General features: G+C 36.7%; 1 protein-coding gene across 3 annotated transcripts in view; it reads left to right on the top strand.

The window, feature by feature from the left end:
- The window catches only part of CRPPA (CDP-L-ribitol pyrophosphorylase A), a 126,360-nt gene that overhangs the window by 57,317 nt on the left and 42,295 nt on the right, over positions 1–26,748 (top strand). Inside the window, exons 6-10 of one of the 3 annotated variants that reach the window (XM_035562488.2) lie at positions 4,108–4,205; positions 10,193–10,282; positions 10,910–11,002; positions 13,938–14,066; positions 23,737–24,037. In XM_035562488.2, the coding sequence (XP_035418381.1) occupies positions 4,108–4,205; positions 10,193–10,282; positions 10,910–11,002; positions 13,938–14,066; positions 23,737–23,763 (437 nt within the window). In that variant the 3' untranslated portion in view covers positions 23,764–24,037. Of the gene's footprint in view, positions 1–4,107; positions 4,206–10,192; positions 10,283–10,909; positions 11,003–13,937; positions 14,067–23,736; positions 24,038–26,748 lie in introns of those variants that run through there. The other 2 variants (XM_035562487.2, XM_035562486.2) reach the window with 2 other exon arrangements.

Below are 26,748 nucleotides of genomic sequence, written 5' to 3'. Positions count from 1 at the left end.
CTACCCATTTGCCATTCAGATGTATTTTTATTCTTATGATATTAATTCTGTAGGATGCGATATTTATGATCTTTATTCAAACAGTGGTATTATAATTGCTTGTTGTTTGTGCCATGCTTTTCAGGGTGAAACTTTAAGTAGTTTGTGAAAGCACACAATATATTTTCAAACTAAGGTAGTTCTGTTAACCTGTACACCTTTTAATTTTATAATTTTGGGTGAGATCCTAGGATAAAGACTATAACAGGTGTTACTGAATAATAATGTGACCTAAAACAGTTTTGTGTTGTAATGTTTTCAGGATACCAAAGCAGGGCATAGAACAGTTGAAAATTAATTTCAATTTTAAACTAGATTCTTTTTGGTTTAAGATATTTTTGTCTTGAAAGTTAAAATACGCATTTAAGCTAAAGGTGTATTTTCTCCATTTTAATTTCCAAGAGCTTCAAACATTTACATCTCAGCTGAAATTCTCATATTTGTTATGAAATTCTGAAGATTTTAGAAAACACTTTTTCAAGGTATATTGTTTATAGTTTTACTGTTAGCAAAAATAGAGATTATGTGGATTTTTTATGACACTTTAAAAATGAGTCTGCTGAAATCTACTTACACTTATTGGGCTGGAATAATCTTAAATGCCTAACATGCTGTATTGTGTAGTCTTCTACTAGAGATTTTCTTAGTGCAGTGTATCTGTGGCAGAGAAACCAGGAGGGCTGTATCTCAGCTGAATATTTAGGTAATACAAGCAAAATCCCTGATTAATGAATGACCTTTTAATAGCATTTTTGCAGGGTCGTTATAAAAGTGTTATTTTTAATATATGTATGTAAATAATTTAATTATGAATCAGTATATTGAGTATTATTTAAATAGTTAATGTTGCTATATAAATACAGATGTGTGCATATGAATTCTTGTTTTTCTGTCAGTGGGAATTGAAAAGTGGGAATTGAATGGGCATTTTTTGCATGGTAATGACAATTTTACTAAAGTAATGACCACCAAATTGAATTAATTTATAAATTCATTCAGGTGTATTATAATGTTGCAAAAATAGTTTAATGTGAAAATACATCAATACATGATAATGTTCTAGAAGCTAATGTCAGGAAATCTTTCATTATAGCCAGGAATGCGTTGTCCAAGAAAAAATACCAGAAGGTTTTTTTTTTTTTAATGGAAGAAATTCACACGTACCAATAATGGAGAGCAAGGCAATGACACATATAGAAGGTGCTCAAGGGATAAAGAACAGTAACATTGGCATGTAACTGCCAAAAGTCTGCAGACAGAAAACATTAAGGGAAGATTTTGTGAAGCTGGGATTCATGTAACTAAATGTAGTTATTTTTGACATCAAATATTTATATCTTAAACTAGTAACCGATAACTCCCATTACAGCTGGTGGTGATCTAGTCTGTGTCATCTAGGGAACGATTAATCTTATTTGAAAGTGAACAACTGAAACATGGCAGATAAATTGCTTCCTAGAAGTGCCTCTTTGTTGCGAGTACAAGGGGCTCGGTGTGAGTAGCTTAGGTGCAGGTGTCTGCACCAGGGATGCCTGAAGTAGGAAAAGAAAAATACCACTAAAAAACCTTTGCTTTGTTGCCTGATGCAACATTAAGGATTCCACTGTAGAGAAAGAGACATTTAATGGAATGAATTCTGAAATTCTGATCTATCTTTAGTGAAGAAAAATCCTACCACTTTCCTGATGGAAAAATTTAATGTTTAATTGATCAGAATTTGGCAGCGTAAAGGAGTTTTAACTATTTTTAATTTCATGCCAAAATATGCTCTGAATTCATGTTAAATGTGTTGTGGTGTTGGGAGGATTACTGCTTAATCAGGTGCAGCTGGGAAGAAGTCAAGAGTAAATGGGAGACAGGTGTTGGGAAGAGGAGGTTTCCAGGGAAATAAGTTTAAGATAAGTAGAGGAAGACAAAGCTAAAGCAAGAGAGATTTTGATTAGGTAATATAATAAGAGGGGGGAGGGGAAGAATTAAAAAAATAATACTTGGGTAGATGAGAAGGAAGGTAGATCATGAAAGAAGAGAAGAAAAGTAGAATGGTAGTGCATGGTGGGAGGGAAAGAGGTAATGAAAAAAATTGGAACAAGGGAGGTTACAGCTCACTAAAAGGCAAAACTTTCACCATGAGAACAATGGAGCATTGAACATGTTGCCTTGAAATGTTGTGCAGGCTCCATCCTCAAAGGTTTTCAAGATCTATGGGGTTAGGGAGCTGAGCAACCAGGCCTGGCCTCGTAAGTGATGCTGCTTTGAGCAGGAGTTTGGAGAGCTACTCAGGTCCCTTCCAGTCTGAATTATCAAGTGGTCTGATGAAAAACAAAATCTTGTTAGCTGATAATTAATACAGTTCATGATGTGGCCATGACATGGCTTTCCAGACTGTCTGTTTGATTCACCCAGACACAGACTCTTGAAAACCCGGAGTGTAGTCTAGCAGACTTGAGGAAGTCAGAAGGAGCTGGGAGCCAGCACCTAGCTGCCTTCTCTGCATTCCTGGTGGCTATGCTGAGTGACAGCTCGATGGATCAGCTTCTCAGAGGGGGGACACAGGCAGTCTTGAAGAGGGAGGCTATACTTAGCCTTCCTTTCCATAATACAGCAAAGGAGTATACCATCTAAACTAACGTAAGAATTTTATTGGCCCTTGATAGTGTTGATATTTAAATTGGAAGTGAGTTTTAAACCTCAGCTAGAGCAGAACTATTGCTTTGTTATAATGATTTTATAAACAATGATTTCCCAGATTTCCTTTGTACATTTTTCTTGATCATTTAAAAGCATGCGGTATTTTTCCAATGTGTACATTATCATTACTTTCATTTTTTCAAATTTCAGCATTGCATTACTCCTCCAATGTTTTCACATTTCATCACTTTCTTTTTGTGATTAAATTCAACCTGCAACTCTTAGTCACCTTTTTTGGAGTCTTCTCTCCTTTCTTGTGTACATTACAGGAAGTCAGAGGTTTAAGGAGAATGGGAGAGGAGTGAGGTGGGTTTCTATAGTAAGAATCTTTCAGCAGTCTCTTGTGAGGTTACATTTGACACTGCTTGTTGAAAACTGACTTATTTTTAAAAAGAACTGTCGAAGTTGTGGTGCCCTTTTGGATTCCACAGCCTTCTTCCACATGTAGATTTTTGTAATAGCTCCAATCTGACCTTCTTAGCTAAATTACCTAGTTCCACAGAATCTGAGTTCTTGAAATCAGATACGCCAGTCTATTTTATTATGTACATCTATCTTGTATTAGTAGGGTATCTGCATTCCTTGTACAGTACTAAATTCATGTGGCTCTTGCACTCTGATTTCAATCTACTGGTTGCTTTCTGCTGATAAGAAATTAATTCAGTATGGTTTTCCCATTGACCCATTCTTTTAGACTGTAAAGTTATTCTGTAGTAAGTAGAAGCCAACTTTGATGCATGTTCAGGATATTTTTGCCCAATGAATCTATGGGAAGATAATTTCTCCCACAGTTGTGATAATCTGTGATTTCCAGTCCTGTGAGAACTGGCCATGCATTTTTTTTATTCTCACTTTCATCTGGTTGTGATGGTTTATAAGCAGGTATTTATTGTTCTCTCTTCTATCTCCACCCCACCCCATTCTTGCTAACTTAATGTAAAGAGAGTTGCTACCGTGATTTTTGTAGTCATGCAATGTATATTGGCCATAATAAGTGTCCTTGATTCATAGAATCATTTCTGGGGATTCTCAGTGGTTAATTCACTGTTTCCACTCACAAGAATTGTTTTAAATACAGAAGTCACTTTCCAATAATACTAACTCTACATCAGCTTAAATTTTTTTTTTTGAAACAAGTCTTTGAGTTTACAATAGAAAGTGAGACGCTTACTTAAATAATCTTAAATGCATCTGATTGAATTTATGTGGTGTGTAATTATGTATAAAAGCAAACAAAAAAACCTTTCCACATGCAGAAAATGTGTATCTTTTATGGAGGCTTGTTTAAAGAGCAGTCAAAAGACATCAGTATATGAATTGAACATTATATTTAGCAGATAAGTAATTATATAATTTTTTGCATTTTTTTCTTGATAACAGACAACCTATCGCAACAAATTTGTATTATTACTGATGTGAAGGAAGCTGTTGTACAAGTAGGTTTTCTCCTTCATGAATCTCTAAAAAGCCAAGTAAAAGTAAGTACAACTCTGTGATTGTAAACTGTGTGATTAATTTAAAGTTTCATGTTATCACAACTCGTAAGAAATGGTATAAATTCTGAATACAGAAACTGAGACCTTCTGTGTCACTTGAGTATTTATTAAAAAGGATTAACACCAGGTGTGGAAGTTACCAAGAAAGAAGCATCTTCTGCTTAATTATGCTATAGAGAGGGATCATACAGATGCTCTTTAAAATGTTTATATTAGATTAGAGGAGAAATTGGATCCAGAAAAGAGAGAGGTCATTTTCTTTAGCTTTTATGAATTCAGTAAGCCTGAATTGTTACAAATATGTTACAGAGGAAATGCTTTTGTTACTTTGAAGTCTGAATTAAAGTCTAAATGAATTAAAGAGTAAGTTGTATTCTTGCACAATTGTGAATGCAAAGTTAATCAGCCTTTTTGTAGAGAGATATGGAAGTACACTTCACACATACTGAATGCGTCTTGAAGCATTGCTGTAGAATATTGATGGAATCTTCCACTGGCATTTAACTATCTTTTCCTTTTTCATTATTCCTAATAATGGGACTATCATGTATTTTCATTTTCCCAAAGATGATTAACATTTAGTAATAAGACAAATCTTGAGTGTTATCGGGGTAATTCTTAATTATGTCTTATGTAATGAGATCACATCTTTCCCAGAGAAATAGAGCAGAAGTAACTGTTCTAAAATATAGGTTTCCCAATTTACGTAGTTTTACTTTTATAATAGCTTTTGTTCATGTCTATTGATCTGTTTTCTGTGTTCAGTTCATATGGGATGTTCTTGTATAGCAAACTTGCTGTTTTACATCTGGAAATGTAACTCAATATTGTACTTTCAGTTCTTATTTGGAAAGAGTTGTATTTAGTAGGGAAAATCATGGGTTTTTATCTATTACATGTCTACATTTTAAAGTACAAAATATTGACAGAGTTGAATAAGATTTTCTTGTTGTCTGAATAGCTGTATGACAGAGCAGAAGTCTTCTTCCACTTTATTGATACTAGATCCATTACTAGTTTTACTTTTTTCTCTCTTTAAACTATTCTGGTACTGCTAGGAAGATATTTTTCCCATATTGGGGAAAAAAAAAAACAAACTTCTTTAAACATTTACTTACACACTCCTATGTATCTCTATTACATTTACATATAACCACATTAATAATACCATGAGAAACACTTCCAATCCAGTAAGAAAAAACAAAGAATTTATGTTCTAACAACCAGCTTTACGAAAGCCGAACTTAAAAGTCAGACTGGTGCCAAAACCAATTAAAATCTGCAACATCTTTGGAGCTTTTCATTGTAGAAGCAATTAGCTGTTTGGTTGGTCAGGCATCTGAACCCATGATGCATTTGAATAAACTACAGATAAAATGACCACAAACAAGGTAATGAAGGAGTAAAGTGAAAGGATTCCTCCTGATATGGGACTGATTTTTTTTTTTTTGATCACTCTATTAAATCAGCTTAACTGATGACTTCTAGCACCATTCTTCTCTTCTCTTGATCCATGTTTTATTTCCTCATAGTCAAGTTTTGTTAAATTTCTCCTCAACACTTCTAAAACATTCCTGCAAGGTGACATTTGAGAAAGAACTCCATCAAGATCCCTGTATTGTATTGTTTCCTGAAACATCCCTAATCATGTGAGATAATTTTCAAGGTTAGCATTATATGGTACTTCCCAAATTTGAAAGACCTTAGAAAGAAGGTGTTTCTCAAGTGAAGTGTAGTAACCTTGTGAGAGATTTGATTCTGTGCAACATGTTAATTACTTTAACCATATTAAACTTACTGCACTGAAATCTGGGTTATTCAAAAGGGCTAATTAGAGGGTAATCAGTCTAGTTAAGACACTGATTGAGAAGCATACGGTAGGGTATGTATAATCTGAAATTTGAACTCTGATAGTATGGTCAATAGTTTAGCATTTCTGATAGTTTTGATACTAGTGCATACTAGCCACCATATTTACTTTTAATATGTTTGTCAGCTTCTAAGTAAGAATCTTTAAAGAAGAATCCGGAAGACATTTTGTTAGGGAGGTTTCTGAGAGAGACTGCAATAACATTATCATCTGTAACACCAATAACATGAAAAAAAGACATGAACTGATGAGATAAAGTGAAGGAAGTTATTGCTTGCAAAATACTTTCTGAACAGGTATTTTAAAAGTGTTACTGTAAATCGTGTATCTAATAAATGAATATTTTTGCTGAAAATATCTTTCTATGAAAGGCATAAGTTGTCTTTCCTTAAATTTCTTATTTACCTCTTTCTTTGGAAGCAATCAGACTTAAATGGGGGCTGAAGCTCTTTTCTTCCGTACCTGAGAATTAGCTACTCCTGCTTATTCAATGACAAATTCCTCCTGTGTATGAAACGTGATTAGACAAAGTTGTATGTTATTTTTGTGACTGGATAAGTATCCACAAGCAGTATATCAAAATATTTGGTCCTATTCAGTTAGGAATGGACTAAGTTTCACTAATTAGTCTTTCAGTGAGAAAGAGATAATTTCTTAATCATTGAATTGTCCGTCTGCTAGACTGGTATTGATTGTGACTTTGAATTCTGATACACTTTAACTTTTACAAATTGCTAATGTCCTGGTGTTATTGATTGATTTTGTGAAAAATTGATGTTAAATAAAATTGAAACTTTACCACAGGCTGTCTGACAAGTAGAGAAACATTAAGGAAAACATTTTTATTATTCTTATCTCCATGTTGAAAACAAAAACAAACAAAAAGAAACCCTCACCACCTCTGCCTCTTTATACTACCTGAATATTGATTCCTAAACCAACCAGAATTAATTAGGCAAATCCCCGTACTTTTGTTCTGTTTAACCCCTGAGCATGACACTTTTTACTGAGGTGGAATTTTAGGTAATTTCTGTTATCTCAATTAGTGTTGTAATTACATGGTAACTTTCATAAATAATGTAAAGAAATACTTTTGCATGCTAACTATCCAAATAGAAGAAGAATTAATTTTAGTTAATTGACAATGTATTGAAGTTTTCAGTTTGGTAGCGAGAACTGTTATTCACCTGTCTTCTTTCTCATGGGTAATCCGCTATTGAATCGCTGCTTCCTGAATCGTGTTTCCTAGATACACGTTGAAAGCCTCTGAGACCAGCTGAACCATTTTGTCATGGGTCAGATCATAGATTGGTTCGGATTGGAAGGGCCCTTAAAGATCACCCTGTTACACCCCCCCCGCCATAGGCAGGGACACCTCCCACCAGACCAGGTTGCTCAAAGCCCCATCCAGCCTGGCCTTGAACACTGCCAGGGTTGGGGCAGCCACAGCTTCTCTGGGCAGCCTGTTCCAGTGCCTCACCTCCCTCATTGTAAAGAATTTCTTCCAATTTTCCTCTAATCTAAATCTACCCTCTTTCAGTTTAAAGCCCTTATTCCTTGTCCTATCACTACACTACTTGACAAAGAGTCCCTCTCTTAAGATCATTGCTTAAGGGTACTTACATCCGTATTTGAATGAGATGAAAATTAAAATATGGGTTATCATCGATGGTAATGTGTCTTCTATGGCTTGAAAACATTAGACAAGAAACCTGGGATAAAACTAAGAGACAGAGATGATCTGTGTATCTTTCAAAATACTGCACAAAAAATACTGATTCTACACGTCATTAGAAACAGAAATAAAAAGCACGTCAAGACTGGGAGATTGCCTGAGAAATAAAAATAGTAACACATGCGTTATGATCATTTGCTTTTTCAGAACTTTGGAATAGGCACTGCGTAGAAAGGTTTTTGGATGATCTGCCCCAGTTGCTGTGGAATCTGCCTTTTAACAAATAAATTGACAAGTAACTTCACTAAGAGCCTTTTCAGAGACATGCTTTCATAATTTAAAAAAAAAAAAATCTATTTCTGCTGAGTTCACTGTAAGAATTCCTGTTTAAGAATTACTTTTCATTTGTTTGCAGAAAAGTGTATTCAAGTCAGTGGATTTTTTTTTTTGTTTAGTATTCTAATTGGAGTCAAAACTGATGATATAAGGAAACATTGGATGTGCATGGAAGCTAAATTGGCTAGTTTGGAATTTGCGAGTCAACTTTACAAACAAAAAATTACAGATGTGCAGACATAGCTTTCTCATGTTCATGTTTTTATGATGCTATCAGAGGCTTATGTGTGCTGTGTGAGCCTGTGCTTGTTTGGAAGCCTAATTTCACTGAAGTCGTGAAAGGAAAGGGGCGTAATTTGGCATCTCATGTAGAGGAAGGGTTATTTTGGAAGCTAAGAGATATTTTACATTTGTAAAGATTTGAGAAGTGAGCTCTTAAGTTGAACAACGCAGCAACAGAGGTGTGTATGTGTATACCACTCATATGTTTGTCTTGGTAACATATTACTTGTGTTCCACCCCTTACAGAATATAGTCCTGCCTGTGCTTTATCAAGAGACGAATCTTATTTCATTTTTATTGAATAATGTCTGTAAAACAAAATCTCAATATACTGCTCTATCAAATTGTTCAATTTAAATAAAAATTGATACACTTAATTAATCTTTACATATTCTGGAATACTTAAGCATCATGTATTCTGGTATCTCAAAGAAAAGAAAAAGAAGGGCTTTGGGTCACGTTCTATTTACCTTCTGAAAAGTCTTGCGTGCTTTCATGCTTGTTGCACTACGTTGCAATAGGTCATGAAGGCATTGAAGATTTCTGATTTTACTCAGCAGAAGTTCAAGCTGGAACAGCCCTGGAGTATTGCATTTCTTAAAGTAGTTTTAGTAATTCTTGCCTTCTGCATCTTTTTTAAACTCTTTAAATATCAACTATTTAGGGCTGCATTATCAAATTTTCAGCCCCAAAGCTTCTAAAATCTTTAATACATAAATCTCAGCTTTGGGTTTTCAAACCATCTTTCTTTGCAAACAAGTTAGCTGCCCAACTATTTCAAAAATAAAAAAATACAACTTTAGATAACAATAGCCTTTTTAAAAATGTGGTATTTGGTACTTCTGTTGGATTGTGGATTCAGTGACATTTTGAGGGAGCACAGCAGTGGATCAATTCTGTTGTTTGCAGCTAGCATACGCTCTGTTCTGGGCAGAAATAAAGCACATGGGTAGTGACACGGTGAGATTTGCTGGTGTAATAGAAGCCACATGAAGGTTTTTGGCTTTTTTTAAACATACAAACAAAAAAAAACCTTTTTTTTACTGGCTTCAAAATGTTATCTTCTCTTAGGGAAAAAAATTCCCTTGTGAAACTTGGATTGCTATTTTCCTTAAGGCAAGCCTGAAGCTGGTGATGTAGTGGAATCTACTTTTTATTTTAATTAGGATAAGATCATTTCTTAGCTGATGTTATAGCTAAAGGTTACAAAATAGATATGTTTGTGATTAAGAAGGTATTCTAAAGTATTCATCATGGAAATGCTTTTCAGGAGAAATTCTAAATGATTCTTGTCATAACAGAATCCTGGAATACCTGTGCATCTGGTCCTTCATGCCTGGCCCTTCATTTATTTTATTTTAGTTATATGAAGACAATATGTATTTGTTGAACATGATTGAAATCATGTGTATTTGAACTTTATGAAGATTTGCTTAGAATCAGAGATCTAAAGTCAATAGGTTGTCTTGATCTTATTAATAGTCTTTCATCTCTGGGAAGAGTAACTCTAGTGGTCTAGGCTGTAACTCTAGTATCTGATGATACTTCCAGGGCTGATTTTGGAATGGCTCCCACTAGCAGTACACTTCAGCAAATACTTGCAGAAACCTGTAGGGTTCTGGACTCCATGCTTCACTGTTGAGTGACCTGAAAGTCTGAGCAGATTTTAGTTCTTTTATTGGAAATACTAACTGCCAGTTTTATGCCATTTGACTTAACAATCTCTGTGATAATTGTGTAAGCTTTAGCAGATGGTTAAGTCTGAAGTTGAATTTGTGAAGAAGTAATATATTTTTTTCTGATCAGGTTGAAGCTATATCGATATCTCTAAGCAAAAATGATAGCCATCCACAAAACATCTTTTCAGGAGAGTGCTACAATTTTCTTTGCATCAATGTAAGTTGAAAAGAAGCATGCTTTTAGTTTTGCACTTAAACTTATTAGTAATAGTAGATAATTACGCATTTGAATAACAAATGGTTTGTATCCATTCCATTGTTTGGCGTTTCTGATACGCACCAAAGTGGACCGTTGACATATTGGTCCATTCTTTTACTCCTGGTTTTGCAGTTCCTTCAGTATGTTGTTAAACCACTCACGGATTCTTGAATAAGAGGGATGCAATATGAAGAGGTATACTAAGTGTAGTAATCTAACTGTGCATTGCTTTTGTGGTCTTCATTAGTGCTTCCCATTTTGGACACGTGCATGCTTTGCAATCTATATTTGGCTCCTTGTATGCGAACAGGAAAATTTTTGTTGAACTTTGTCCAAGATCAAACAAGACCCTTAAGGTTGTTATATATATTTCTTAAGGGTAATATTCTTAATCTCAATTTTGTTTCAAACAACCATAATTTACCTGGCAAAAGCATTACAAATATAAAACCAACCAAACACCCCTCCACCCCCGCCCCTAAGAATTACATATCTTTTTTGGTAAGTGATAGATATTTGAATACCACTTTTATGAAATAATCTTTTGATATTTTCAGTAATTCTAAACAATTTTTTTTCATTTAGGATAAAGAGTATGCTACTGAAGAAATCCAGCAACTAGTGGATATGTTAGAAAAATCAAATATTCCTCTCTTATATCCAGTGGTTCTTATTTCGGTAGGTAACTCTTAAAAATTTCTTGTAGAAATTTTTAATTTTAAAAAATAATGTAGAATCTTGTATCTGTAAATAACCGCTAATAATAAAGTGTTACACCAGATCTAGACTCTTTCAAGAGACACTGATATCTCTGAATATAATTGAAATTTTGAACTGTAAATTAGACTTTAAAATGTCATTTGTGCTTCAGCAAATGTACTTCATACTGTCAGGAATAAACCAATAGTAGCAAAATGCCGATTATTAGTTATGTAGATCTGTAAAAGATTTATTTTGGCTATTCATACTGAGTTGTTAACTCCTGCTTTATTGTTGTGCTCCATCTCATACTGGGTTGCTGCAAATGGTGTACTCTGCTGGAATACTCAGCTGAAAGAAAATTAAGTGGCTTTATTTTTTTTCTGTGCTGTTTTATTTAAAGTTTTAAAAATTATTATTGCTTTTCTGGTTCAAATATTAAGAAAGAACTGAGAAGTACTTTGCAATGTAAAACATCAAGATGTTATAACACTGAAATATATGTTCTGGTACTTGGCAAAATTTTTGAACTACATTTTTGGCTAAAATTCTCATTAGAATATTGTTGCCAAAATAATTTTAATGTTTCACGTGGATGACAGCTGAAGGTGTACATGACTTTTATTTTACTCAATCTGTTAAAAAGGAGAAAATATGAGATTTGAAAGTCTCTGTGTAGTATAACCAGATACAATTCTGTTGTTATATTGTCTGACTTTATAGATAGGGATGAGAAGTATTGGGTTGAATGAGCATCATTAATGCCATATCTCACCAAAGTGTGTGTCTCTGGTTTATATTATAATCTCCATTAATAATGCATAATAATCTGTTGTGATTTCATAATCTAATTCCTTATAGGAAGCCATTGGAAAAACAAACAAATATTTATTTTACCTAGAGCCTGAATAGTTTCCAAAGCGTGTAGTCATGTAGTCTAGTGATCTAGAGGCAAAACTGAGTTTACTTCTCAAGTTAAGTTTAATCTGAGGTTAAAGTTATGAAATGTTATTATTGTTTTTAACAAATAAACGAGATATCATGAAGGTAAGTAGTATTTTACAAAACCTGATATCCTCAGTAACTGTATGTTGTTGTCTTATAGACTGAGATACTCTAATTCCATGGAAATATTTGTAACTTTTATTTCTAGACTTTTTTTCTGATGCTATTTCTGAGGAAGTTCAGGGTGGAGCTTTAATTTTACTGAATTTTGAAACCAAGGTAAATTCTTTCTGCCTTTAATCATAGTAGTGATATACTGCCAAATCTTTTGCCCATTTACAGGTCTAGTGGATATGCAGAATGTACTTTTCTGGACTGAGAATGTTTTCATTAACCCTTTATCAAGAATTTTAGAAAACATTTCTCTCTGTTAAGTTTTGGGGATGTGTAATTAACTTAGAATGGTTAATCAATTAGAACAGTAGGATGGTTTGGGTTAGAAGGGACCTTAAAGATTATCTTGGCCAACCTGATCTAGTGGGTGGCATCCCTGCCTATGGCAGGGGGTTTGGAACTAAGGGCCTTCCAACCCAAGCCATTCTGTGATCTAATTCCAACCCCAACTTCCACGAGACCACGTTGCCCAAAGCCCCATCCAGCCTGGCCTTGAACACTTCCAGGGATGGTGCATCCACAGCTTCTCCAGGCAGCCGGTTCCAGTGCCTCACCACCCTCATTGTAAAGAATTTCTTCCAAATATCTAAGCTAAATTTACCCTTCTTTAGTTTCAAACCATTAACCCTTGTCGTTTCACACACCTTGGTAAAGGGGCTCTCCCCAGCTTTCCTGTAGGCCCCCTTTAGGTACTGGAAGGCTGCTATGAGGTCACTCCAGAGCCTTGTCTTCTCCAGGCTGAACAACCCCAGCTCTCTGTCTGTCTTCATAAGAGAGTTGCTGAGCCCGTTGATCATCTTTGTGTCTCTCCTCTGCATCTGCTCTAATAGGTCCATTCATAAGTCACTCACAAATGAGTAACACTACAGTGTTAAAAACACTGCCAGCCTCCTAGCTGGCACCATCTCCTACCCTGGATTTGAATGAAGGTCTTTTTTTTTTTTCCTGTAACACATGGAATGTGAGAGCTTTGTTTAAATGATTGCAGCTATAAATATTCTGGACTTAATATTCCCAGAGAAGTATGTATAGATGCAAACAATAGTAACACATACCTCACTGTGAAACTGAGGTTTTGTTCCTAAGATAGTAGATCTTGTGAGATCCTTGTAGCATCCAGCACCATTGTTAATGAAAGTGTACTTGCTTGAGCAGCCTACTGCATGTGCATTTAGGTGAACACCTTTGAAGATAGCTTTAAGAAAAAATGATACATTTCATTCCTTTATGGTAGTTCAGATGATATAATTCATCCATCAGTTGTTCCTAACAAGTACCTAAAACTAGACAGTGGGAGGAAAGTCTTATAATTAGGTAGAATAAGTGTTTTATTGAATCTAATTTAGGCTATTAATATTCTACACTGAGAAGGTAGTAAATTGAAAATAAAGCTTTAAAGAATGCAGTTCCATTTTGAAAACCTTTAACGTGCTTATGAAAAACATCTGTATTTCTCTGTTATCCTGATAGTAAAAATCTGTGAAAGTTAGGTTAGAGCTTAGGAAAGAATGTTGTTTGTTTTCTGATTTAATGAAATATTTTTAATACACAGTTACAACACTGTGTTCTGCTTTGTTCTGGCATATTGGTCTCACTGTTCTTTGAAAAGAAATAATTGTCATGTCACTAAATGTATAAGTGATAGAATTCGATGTGAATAGAAAATAAGAAAAACCTTTATTAGCCTATGTTCTTGTGTGTTCTTAACAATGGTATGAGCTATTAAATACTGGCAGTCTAAAATAACATGCTTTGAAAAAGCAGATTTTTTTTTTACATATCTGTTCCTTTGCAGGTGCACTTGAATATTTCAGAAAATATTTCTTTCAGCATTGGGTTGGAAGAACTAACTAAGATCAAGAAATTTGCAAGGGAAGTGAAAAAGAAAAATATTTTGGTTTATGGTCTCCTTATCCAATATAAGGTATGTAATTCTTTCTACCTGCAAAGTATCTACTTTTGTGATTTATATGATTAATGATAGAATCTTCATCTAAAACAAAATCCAGGGGGAATAAATATGACATGAAAAACATTTATTGGAAAGATTCTTGCCTGTTCTTGTTCAAAATTCAGAAGAGCCTGTAGTTATAGGCAAAAATGTAAGCATTTTGATTAGAGAGGAACAAATGGCAAACAGTTTTTAAAAGCATGTGAAAACGTCACAGTCCTTTTTTCTGTTTCGTTTTTCCTTTCCTGCTTTCTTCAGGATTTAAAAAGTAAAAAATAGTGAAAGTGTTTTTAATTAGTGCTTTTTCAGAGTGTTATGCTTCACATTGAAACAGTGTTTGGTATTCAGGTGACTGAAAGGACATGGCATATAGGTGGTGATACAAACACTCCAATAAAAGCCAATTTTTGCCTCAGCTGGAGGCAAAAAGTTATCACTCCAGCATCCTTTGTACTCACAGAAGCTACCTAAAGTAAATAATTTTGTCTGGGAAATGCGTTCTGCCAACCAGAAAACTGGACTGCCTTGCATCCAGTGTAAATACGGTTTTTGCTGCTTGTGTAGACAGCTTTATAACTCAATCAGCAGTGAACAAGGAAATAAGTTAGATATTCAATGGAAATTTTAATATAGAAGGTAATGTGATAATGTGCAAAAAAAAAGTGCAAATAAATGTAATCTTGACTGTTTTTTTTAATTGAGTGGTGTTGGAGTTTATATATACATTTTTTTAAAACTGTCCATCCATAGGTTATTTTTCTTGTATACCAAATATTTGATTTCCCCCAAAATTCTATTGGCTTTATTAAGAGCTATGAGTATCAATACCTATTAATTAATGCCTTTACAAACTTCTAATACCTGCATAACTATTTCATGTGGGAATTATGTTATTACATGACATTAATTTCTTTCTTGTTCGTACAACATACAATGGCATACATATATTTTTTTAGTCTTCTTTCTGGTACTATCAAAACCCATTTTTTCCAGGGTGAATTCTGTTTTCCTGTGGTAAAGGTCATTTGAATAACTGTTGAAATATAGCTTTAAGACTTCATACAAGCACTTTATTATGGTAATAATGTAACATTACGAATAGGACTTTTAGTGTAAGTACAATTCTTTCTCAAAAAATTCATTATATATGTGTATATTGTATATATGGCTCAGCACTACCAATAGGACTTCTAGTGTAAGTACATTTTTTTTCTCACAAGATTCGTTGTATATGTGGCTTTATGTGCAGATGGATCAAATGTTACATATGCTGATAACAGCAGTTAATAAAGATGATTGGAAGGAAAAACTTTTATAATCTTCAATGGACTTCTGTGAAATCTGTCTATATATATGTCTGTAAAAATACTTGACGTGAATCTAGAAATGACAATCATTTATTGCTAATGTGGATGAGAACGAGAAGGTTTCTGTTTTGTTTTGGCTGTGTTTTTCTGTTTTTTTTTTTTTTTTTTTTTTTTTCACTTCAGAGGATGTTTCGAGTCACCAAGGTATTTTAGTTCAAGTACAACGTATTAGCTAATAATTTGAATCCTCTCTTTGTCTACTGAAGTGAAAGTACAAGCATGTCAACTTTTTAATCAAGAGTCTGATACTCCAGCAAACTCTTGTAATTGCAAACATTGAACCAAAACCATATCTAAAAGCATCACAGCTTGTGTTGTTCTCCAGAGTGGCTACTGTCACCCTTACAGAAGTTGCATGCTTTAGAAAGGATTGGTGAATTGAACACTGGCATGTTGGGGGGTCCAGAGGAAGTGGAAACACAAAAAGTACCTGCTGCTGTAATGCAGGATGCTCAGCCTCTTGTTGCAACAGCTTCTGTCAGTATCCTTCGTGATGACAAATTACTTCATGGAGGTTCCCTCTAGCTGACAGGTTATATCATCACTATCAAACATACATGGTTGATATACACACTTCTACTAATCCTTGAATAGGGATAAAACATAATAGACAAAGAATTTATTGAGACGTGACTATGAAAATATTGAGGTGAAATCATTTTACGTATACAAAAGTCAGAGGGAGGAAGAAAGAGTATTCAGAAAATTCCAGAGTCTGAACTTGTGGAGTTAGATTTTGAGTTTTTTCAGATGAGTTGAAGGAAATAGCTGATAAACAAGCTGACTTGGAAATAGGAAAAAAAAATCCAGTTTTAATGGAAGATGTAACTGGCACATGATGGTGTTGGGCAAAAAAATTGGGCAACACTATAATGTTAGTGAAGTTCCAGCTATGTTGATTTAGTGCCGTACCCTGAAAATAACGATTTGTATATCAGAACAGTTTTTTCTTTTTTAAGTAGTAGTTAGTCTAATAGGGTACAATACAGAACAGTTTATTCTGCAGACTAGGAGTAAAACCTATAAAAAGGCCGAGTTAGTCCCAAGTAAACCAAAAAAAAAAAAAGTAAACCTAAAAGAATTGCTAACAAACCAGATAATACAATAGGTAATGTCAAGATATTATATCCATGCCTGGTTGGAAATATATTAATTTTAACAGCATCGGTTTGTCATTCAAACTGCAAGATTTGGAAGAGAATTTCAATTGCATGTGATGGTTACTTGTTGATCTGAGCAGTGGAGTAATATTGAACTTGAGCCTTGATATCACAAACACTTAAGTTCATTACTATCTGTAAACATTAAATGTATACTATGTAGGTTTTTTATTCAAATATACTAGTTAAGTTTTATAAAATACTAGTTTGTCCATATACTACTATTCTGCTTACTAAAGTAATAATTTCTGATGAATGAATTACAGAAAATTGTCAACACAGCTCTTTGTGTCCAAAAAAAAAAAAACAAGGCAACATTTCCAGATATGGAAATAGAAATGCAGAAGGCTGTAAAGGTTGCAATATTATAATTTTGGTCTAGAAGTTTCAGTAATAATTGCTACTTTTCACATAGAATAAAAAGGAAGAATTATCATTTGGAATAAAATACATATGGATGGATACAGGAAGCCACATAAAACTTTAAAATATGAAAGTAATATTAAAATATGTTGGTTATAGAACCATATTTTAAGTAATACCTCCGAGATGCACTGACAGAATATCCTGGCAGCACAGCAGTTATGTGCAGAGGCTTGCCTGGGATTAGGTGGCCTCAACGCTCTTTCAGAGACAAAAGTATATCTGATTAAGGCAGACAAACTATTTACTGAAGTAGTCAGAAAAAGCACAGTCTGTACCCTAAGAAAAGACAAATGATGCAATAGAATAGTTGTTATGAAGCTGTTTGAAACTAAAGTAAACTGAAGAGAGTGATTTCTTATGTACGCTGCTGCACATTTATTGTAGTCTTTAAGACTTTTGAAGACAAGATGCTCATCCACAGTGTGCTCGGTGATTGAGGACGTTACTTAAACTGCTAAATTTGTTTTCTGTCTGGTTTGGTAAAATCAAAATGGCATATGTTTACAATTTTTTTTCGTCAAAGATCCCTTAAAAGCAGGGCAGGCTTTAAGGCAGTGTTTCCCGAAACAGGAATCAAAAAGCAGAATGGGATCATCCAAATGGCAAAGCAAAAGGTGGTTTGCCAACTGGAAATGAATTTATGCATAGGTACTCTTATATTACAGTTTCTCTTTCTCCCTTTCTCTCTCTGTCATTCTCTCACTCTCCTTTCCTTGTTTCCCCTCAGGTCTTCCTCCTCCCCTAGCAAAAACAGGTAATAAATTCATCGATTTATTACAACTGTGAAAATTTATTAAAGATGCTCTAATTAAGCATTCCCACAAGCTAACTTTGCAGTGCAGCACCAAATTCCCAGTCTGAGAAAGATGAGCTTTTTAGAAAAATAATTGGTAACCTTTTGGATTTTCATTAAATAACTACATGTTTTTACCAGGGAAAGGTCGGAAAGTTGATCAATTTGTCTATGATGTTACAGCTTCTAGGAGTTTAAAAAGCTGCACTGAAAATGATAAGATTAATGGTTAATGCCTTTTAAACATGACCTTTTTAGACTTATTTCAGCTATTGAACTTTTAATTGGACGAATCAGAGTTCTCCCACCACCACGTCAGCCAAAATGATTAAGGCAGCTTGTGGTGGTTTTACCCTGCTGGGCAGTTTAGGTCCACCACAACCATTCCCTCACTCCCCCTTCTCAAAAGAGGAGGGGGAGAACAAAGTACAATGGACAGAAAAAGGCTCATGGGTTGAGATAATTTAATTAAAGGTAAAAGAAAGAGGGGAAAACAATCAAAGGGTGTGTGGAAGCAAAGAGAAAACAAAACAATTATTCTCTGCTTTCCATCAAAAAGTTGTTTTTGGCCACATGCTGGGAAGCATGACTTCAGTATGCATAGCAGTTGTGTGTGGGGGACAGGTGTCTTCGTAACAAGAACCCCCCCTCTCCTTCCCCTTTCCCAGCTTTTATTGCTGAGTGTGACATCATATGGCGTGGAATATCCCTTTGGTCAGCTGTGGTGCTCTTACCCAGCTGGACAGCTGAACTCCACCACAGCTGCTCTCTCACTCCCTCCCCTCAAAGGAAGAGGTGGAGAAAATACAATGGCAAAGGCTCAAGAGTTGAGATAAGGATGGGGAGATGACTCAACAATTATGGTCACAGGCAAAACAGGCTCATAGAGAGATTAAAGTAATTTATTGCCTATATCACTAGCAGATTAGAGCACTGAGAAACTAAAAGCAAACTAAAGACACCTTACTCCCACCTACTCCCTCCTTCCCCTGAGTGGGCTGTGGTCAAGTCTGGAGTTTCATCTCCACTGCTCCTTCACGGTCACTCTCTGCCCCTATTCCATGTGGGGTCCCTCCCATGGAATGCCATCCTTCCCGAACTGAGCCTGTGGGGGCTGCCCGCAGGCAGCAGCTCTTCAAGAACTGCTCCCACATGGCTCCGTACCACGGGGTCCATCCCCCAGGAGCAAACTGCTCCAGCACGGGTCCCCCACGGGCGGCAGCTCCCGCCAGACCCCCTGCTCCTGCATGGGCTCCTCTCCACGGGCTGCAGCTCCGGCCCGGGGCCTGCTCCTGCGGGGGCTCTCCATGGGCCGCAGCCTCCTCCAGGCCACATCCACCTGCTCCACCGGGGGCTCCTCCATGGGGGGGATGCAGCGTGGAGATCTGCTCCATGTGGGACCTATGGGCTGCAGGGGGACAGCCTGCTCCACCAGGGACCTCTCCACAGGCCACAGGGGAACTGCTGCTGCGTGCCTGGAGCACCTCCTGCCCTCCTGCTGCACTGACCTTGGGGGCTGCAGGGCTGGTTCTCAATCTTCACTATCCCAGCTGCTGTTGCACAGCAGATTTTTTTTCTCTTTCTTAAATATGCTATCACAGAGGTGCAAAAAACCTTGCTTATTGGCTCAGCTCTGGTCAGTGGCGGGTGCCTTTGGAGCTGGCTGGAGCTGGCTCTGACCAGACATGGGGCAGCTGCTGGGCTCTGCTCACAGATGCCACCACTGCAGTCCCCCTGCTGCCAAGCCTTTGCAACGTAAACACAATACATCAGTTTAGGTAAGCTGCCTTGGTGATGTCCCCTCCCAACCTCCTGGCCACCCCAAGCCTACTGGCTATGGGGCACGGGGAGAGAGTCTCGGTGCTGTGACCAGCACTGATTAGCAATAGATAAAACATTGGTGAGAGATCAATGCTGTTCTAGCTACATGTATAGAGCACAACACTAATGTGGACCATTGCAGGGAAAGCTAACTCCATCCCAGCCAGACCCAGCACACACTTAGACTTATCCTAAAAGAGTTGTGTTCATAAAATTGTCTTTAAACTTCCTTGCTTTCATAACCCAGTTAAGGCATTCTGTCAATGTTAGTCAATAATGGCTCATGATTGTTTCTTTTTGTGGATATTTCAATTTTATAAAATAATATTGCTCTAAAATAGTTTGATAGCATGGAGTAGAATTTTGGGGAACAAATGGGTTTGTAAGGTGAAATGCCAAGTTCTCTAGAGGGAAGGAAAATAACAAGTTTGAAAAGTGTGTATGTTTTAATTACGCTAGATACTTCAATGTGATAGAGAATAAACATTGAATTGGAACCGTTTGCAAAACAAATATTATTATGAATATCAAATCAGAGTTTGATCTTCCAATCTGTTATTAGTTACTCTGACATTTTTTCCCTATTATGAAAGCTTTGATGTTGACCTGCTATCTCTTACTGGAAACATAAACATTTAAAATGAAAGGATATTGACATAAAATTTTGTTTGCAAACAAACTGCTTTTAACTTATTTTTTCCATTGCTAACTTGCCTAATAAAAACCTGTGAAGTCCATTGTATTTGTTTATGGACAGTTTCACTTTTGGATTGTTAGTACTGCAATTCTTGGCTTAAAGCAATGCTTAAAGTCTGAGTAAGCTGGGCACCAGATCAGGAGCATCAAAAATTAGTCCTCTCACCTTGCTTACATGCTATCCCCAAAAGGCATCATTTAGCAGGTACCCAAAATACTAACCTGTAGCAATGAGGGTATCTGTTTTTTCTGGCTTTAGCTCTCAATACATAAAACAGCAACAAAAAAGAAGCTTATTAAAATCATTGGGTATGCTTAAGAGGCATTTTGAAAATGTTACCTGCCTCATGCTTTGATAGTTTCCTAATGATCTTTTGTACCTTGGTATACTTTTCTAAGGAAAAGAAAAGACAGAAATTTTTCAGATAACTTTTTTTTTTTTTTTTAATAGAATGAAAAAATGTATAATAGAATGGCTTGGGCTGGAAGGGACCTTAAAGATCACCGTGTTCCAACCTTCCTGCTGTGGGCAGGGCCACCTCCCACCAGACCAGGTTGCCCAAAGCCCTATCCAGCCTGGCTTTGAACACCTCCAGGGATGGGGCATCCACAGCTTCTCTGGGCAACCTGTTCCAGTGCCTCACCACCCTCTGAGTGAAGAATTTCCTCATAACCTCTAATTTAAATCTCCCCTCTTTTAGTTTAAAACTGTTAACTCTTGTAATGGCTTTCTCTACACACCCTGGTAAAGGGTCCCTCCCCATCTTTCTTGTAAAGCCCCCTTTAGGTATCGGAACACTGCTATGAGGTCTCCCCAGAGACCTTATTATTTCAATGCAGAGTTTATTTTTCTAGCTGAAGTATAAAATTACACTGAAAATAGGATTTTATAGAATTAATGCTAGCTTTGCTAGTAATGTTAATACTGTTTCAATATTTTACTGTAGAGTGGTCTTCTCAGAAAGAAGTGTTCCTTAGAGGTTTTGTATTTATTTTTTATTTGTATTTAATGTGTTTTGTTTGTACAGGCAAAGATGTGTAACATTTATGAAACTTTGGGTTTCTACAGAGAAATATCTGTAATTTTCACTTGTTTCATTTACTTGTATCCAATGACAGCTATAAGTTGTGCTTTAATTTTAATTTTTTACTGTGCCTTGTAAAATTCTCCCCTCTACCATATAACTTCCTCAGTGTAATGGGTCTGGCTGGGATGGAGTTAAGTTTCTTCATAGCAACTCACAGAGTGCTGTGTTTTAGATTTGTGACCAAAACAATGTTGATAATACATCCATGTTTTAGCTATTGCTGAACAGTGTTTGCACAGTGTCAAGGCCTTTTCTGTTTCTCACACTGTCCTGCCAGCAAGTTAGCTGGGGGGAAGATTCTGGGAGGGGACACGGCCAGGACAGCTGACCCCAGCTAACCAAAGAGATATTGCATGCCATATAATGCTATGCTCAGCAATAAAAAGGGAGAGAAGGGAGTTTAGGGAGGTTAGCCATCTTTCTCTTGGGAACTGGCTAGGCATTTACCCATGGGAGGTGGTGAGTGATTGCCTTTGCATCACTTCTTTTGTTTTCTTTCTTTTTTCTTCAACTTCTTCTTTGCTTATTAAACATTTTTTTATCTCAACCAACAACTTTTCTTGCTGTTACTCTTCCTTTCCTCTTTCCCTGTCCCACAGGGATGGGTCCTGGGTGGGAATGAGTGAGTGACTACGTGGTGCCTAGCTGTTTTCCAGGGTTAATTCACAACACGGTTCATAGCATAACTGTTTTTATTACTATGTTTGACCAGGAAAGCTTTAGAAGTTCTACATCCATTTAAACACAAAAAGAAATCCACATCATGCTGTGCATTGTTGGTAACTGAAGTCATTCTGTTGCATTTGCTGCAGTCTTCAAAGTATGATAGCTCTTAAAATTTGTGCAGTGGAGGCATTGGCCATCAAGTCTACGTTGCAGTGTTAATTTCCACTTTCATCCTCTCCCTCTAATTACAAGTAGGAATCAAGTGAGCCCCAGGCTGACTTACGTGTGTTTCTTTACAAGGGTTGGAAGCAGCACTTAAGGTTTCTATATGTATTTGTGTTACTAAGCCTCAAATCATATTTGTTGCTTAAATTGGATTGATCTTATGAAAGTCATCCATTACAGAACATACCAGATGCTGAAGTGTATAAAAATAATGTGATACTACACTTGATGGCAAAAGCCCTATACTGTCAAGAATGAAAAATGCATTTTACTCCCCAACCTGTGCACAGCCCTTAGGTCTCAATAAACTTTTTAATATTATTTGGGAAGATGGAAATAAAACATACTGATATGTTGGAATGAAAGTATCAGAAAACCAGTAACTTCCACAGTTATTTTAAATAAAAATTATTTTGTCATCATAACTGATAAAAACAGTAGAAAATTCTGAACTTGCTTGTGCTACTCTTTAGACCTTTCCCACCACCTATTTTCTATTGTCTTCAAATGAAACTGCTGCTCTTTTTGAGACTGAGTGATAGGAAATTTAAATTATCCAGCCGTGATTTACTCTCTTATTATAGAGCTGTGTTTCTTGTGTGCAGTGGAATGTTTCTTTGAATGAAGGAAAAGCAATGAATTCTTATGTAGTAGGATGAGCTAGAGCTTTTCACGTCTTCTTATTTCTGCAGCTAGTTAAGATTACTTCTTTTAGTTAAACTAACAACACTCACATAACCTTTATTACATTCAAAAACGCCACTAAAGCTAGAGCAGTAAGAAAACAGTTGGAAGGGAGTGTTTCACACCGAGCTGAATCCCATGCTGCCTAGTTTTGTGTTCCTTTCATTAACTAATCAAGTGCTTGTCCAAAGAGAGTTAGGCTTTTCTACATCCCTTATTCTTACTGAAGGATGATTTTGTGTATTTCCCTGCTGCATTCATAGTGCAGTCATATCCTTCTCAGAATTATTGCATAGGATGAAGAACTGAAGCCCTTCCATCCTCCCTTTGTGTCATAGTTTGTCTGTCCTAGAAGTTCTGTTGTGCATTTGAGCCTTCTTGAGATGTGTGCAAACATACCACTTACCTGTCTCATTTGGAAGTATCTGCCCTAATATACCCCGAGTTTACATTTCTTTGTTGGGTGGGCTGATTTATGCTACAGTATATCACCTAACATGGTTATAATGCATCAAACATTTATTAGGCCATTATCTTGTGTCTAACAACATTTATAAGGAAATGCCTAGGAAAGAATCAGATCAGGGCAAGCATACATGACACCCCTAATTCTCTCCCCCTACTCAGTTATTGTTAATTTAAGTACTTCCTGAGCCAGAGCTGTTTTCTGTGGAATTACTAGCCTTTAATAGATTTATTCTCTGTGGTCTTCTCTAGGGTCCTGAAGCCCATGTAAACTGTTAGCATCCACTGCATCCTGTAACAAAGAGCTACATGGACTGGAAAAGAGAGAGAGATGGTTCTTCACAAAATAGTGTCCTAATCCCAATGTCTTGTTTCCACGTAGTAACAGTCTGCTGAGATCCCATTGTTTTATATGTGAATTACACATGCAGTGTTTTACATTTGTCTATATTAAAATTCATTTGTCATTTTTACTGCCTAGTTACTCAGTTTATAATGGTCTTTCTACATTTCATTTGTCAGTTATGCCCTAATAAACTTTGTGTCATTAGCAAACTCATATTATTGCTCACTCATTTCTTCCAGTTCGTTTATGGATATGTTGAACAGTGTAGGTTCTGTAACAGATCCCACCTGATCTGTCTGAATGCTGGTCTGAGAACTCACCATTTACTTCTGCCCTCTCTATTCTGTATTTTTAGCAAGTGTTTATCCATGTCAGGAATTCTGTCTTATATCGTGACACCTCAGTTTTCTTAAAAAACATTTGGCAAGGAATTTTGTTGAAAGTCTTGAAAATCCCAGTAAATTTCTGGCATCAACGGTCCACCCACACTTTCAAATAGTTCCAACAAGTTCCTGCTTGGAAAGTTCCCTGTACAAAAGAAAGATACATTGATTCTACCATCATCGTTAATCTGATGTCCACCATTACTATCCAGTATTTCATTTTTTGTCACATTGCCTGATATAGGCTAAAGACTTAGTATTTTGTAGAGTACTAAATCCATCCAGACTTTTCTTGGTTTAAACTGAATGATGATTGGCTGTGAGCCAGCAGTGTGCCCAGGTGGCCAAGAAGGCCAACAGCATCCTGGCTTGTATCAGGAATAGTGTAGCCAGCAGGAGCAGGGAGGTGATCGTCCTTCTGTACTCAGCTCTGGTGAGGCTGCACCTCAAGTACTGTGTTCAGCTTTGGGCCCCTCAGTACAAGAAGGACATCAAGGCCCTGGAGCATGTCCAGAGCAGAGTCCTGTGAGGAGTGGCTGAGGGAACTGGGGTTGTGTAGTCTGAAGAAAAGGAGGCTCAGGGGAGACTTTATCACAGTCTTCATTTACCTTAAAGGAGGCTATAGCGGGAAAAATACAAGGAGAAATTTCTTCACTGAAAGGGTTGTGAAGTATTGGAACAGGCTGCCCAGCAAAGTAGTTGAGTCACCATCCCTGGAGGTCTTCAAAAAACGTCTAGATGTAGTGGACTTGGCAGTGCTAGGTTAAAGGCTGGATCTTTTCCAGATCTTTTCCAACGTAAATGATTCTATGATTCGGTGATTGCTGTCATCCAGTTGTGACTACTAAGGCAATTGTTGAACTAGAGATTATGCACCCCCATTAGGAGCTGAGATTCAGGACTGCTGGGTGAATACCATATAGTCCTGAGGATTTGCTACGTTCCTCCCTTTGATTTCTTCCATACTTCTTCCATAGTAACTGCAGGTTTACAGGTTCTTTGATTGGTCATTAACAAGGAGGAGATCCATCATGTAAATTTCCCCACACCGATTCAGCAAATTAAGTTTCTCTTCAATAGTTGCATCTTTTCTGAGCCTTTACTGTACACATTTATCATCAGTTGGTCCTACAACCTGGCAGACTTCCTTCTTCTGATGTGTCTTAGGAAAAATATTATTGTCGGTTTTGATTTTTTGCTAGCAGTTCCTTATTTATTTATCTTTTTTTACTGTATTTTTGTATTTATTACGCCTTAATTTATGATTCTATTTCCTCCATTTGGGCATGTTTGCAGCTTTTTGAAAAATGCCTTCTTGTTCTTACAACCTCCGTTATCCTGCTGTTTCAGTGTACCACCCTCTTGCTGCCCTCCCTCAAGCCTTCCACTCTCCCCCATGACCCCAGCACTGGCTTGTGCTTTCAATATCGTTACCCACAGTAGCTTCCACATCGCCTGTGAGGATTTAATTCTTGTAGCTGCTCATTTACATCCTTTTTAACTTTTTAAGGATGCTTTCATTATGTGTTTTTATTTTCTGTCCCTTAGTCATTTTACAGTGAGTTTTTGTAATCTAGGCTCATTTCCTTAGCTTTGAGACATTCTGTGATGATTGTTTTCTACATTCAAAATACAACACAAAATATGGTTTCTTCTGCTGGGGGTTGGAACTGGATGATCTTTAAGGTCCCTTCCAACCTAAGCCATTCTATGATTCCTTTGTTGATTTCACTGTCTTGCTCTCTCATCTCCCTCCCTGCCACTCTTTAATTTCTTCTTTCTCCCTCTGTCTGCGATATTGCCGTACTCTTTCTTGGCTTTTAATCCTGGCTCTTTCAGAAGTCCAGATCTTCACTGTTCTTATAGGTCTAGCTGCATTACCTGGTTCCTGTTGCAAGATTTCTTATATTTTGGCCCATTTCATTTCCACTTACTGGGTCAGGAAACCTGTCCTTCAGTTCTGCCTTCCATTACCTTTTTTCTTTCTTTCTTTGCTCTGTATTTATCACACTGTCTCAGCATCATCTGGCTCCTCTTCTGGCCTGTCACCCTGGAGTTGTTTTTCAGCAGGTATCTGCAAATTTTGTCTTGTCTGGACAGGCTTTCTTCAGCCTCATGCCCTAGCTAAATCTCACCTTCTGAGTTTTCTAGCGCCACATACTTCCTGCATGCTGACCATCTTTCTGGATCTGTATGTGTTTCTCTTTGCTACGTGAGTATTACTTTCATCTCCTGCATATCTCTGTCTTTGTAGAGAAAGGACAAAGGAAAATTCTCATGGAAGCTCCCCTGATGTTTATGAATGGCTCTTAGCATACTCATATGCCCTTTTCAGTTATGATTTCTCATTTAGCTATTTGCCTCGTGTTGTCGGTTCATTTACCGTGTTCAAAGGTGCAAATATGCCCTTGCTCCTTCGGTGTTGCTTATCCACACACACCAAGAAGCTCACAGATCTTGCTGCAGCATCCAAACTAGCCAGCCACCAAGAGACAAGCAAACGAATTTGCTTACAGCCAATAAATACATGTTGTT

Source organism: Cygnus atratus, chromosome 2 (genome assembly GCF_013377495.2).
Source record: "Cygnus atratus isolate AKBS03 ecotype Queensland, Australia chromosome 2, CAtr_DNAZoo_HiC_assembly, whole genome shotgun sequence".
Lineage (NCBI taxonomy): Eukaryota > Metazoa > Chordata > Aves > Anseriformes > Anatidae > Cygnus > Cygnus atratus.
The sequence above is the reverse complement of the archived record's forward strand: the minus strand, read 5'-3'. Positions and strand labels throughout refer to the sequence as shown.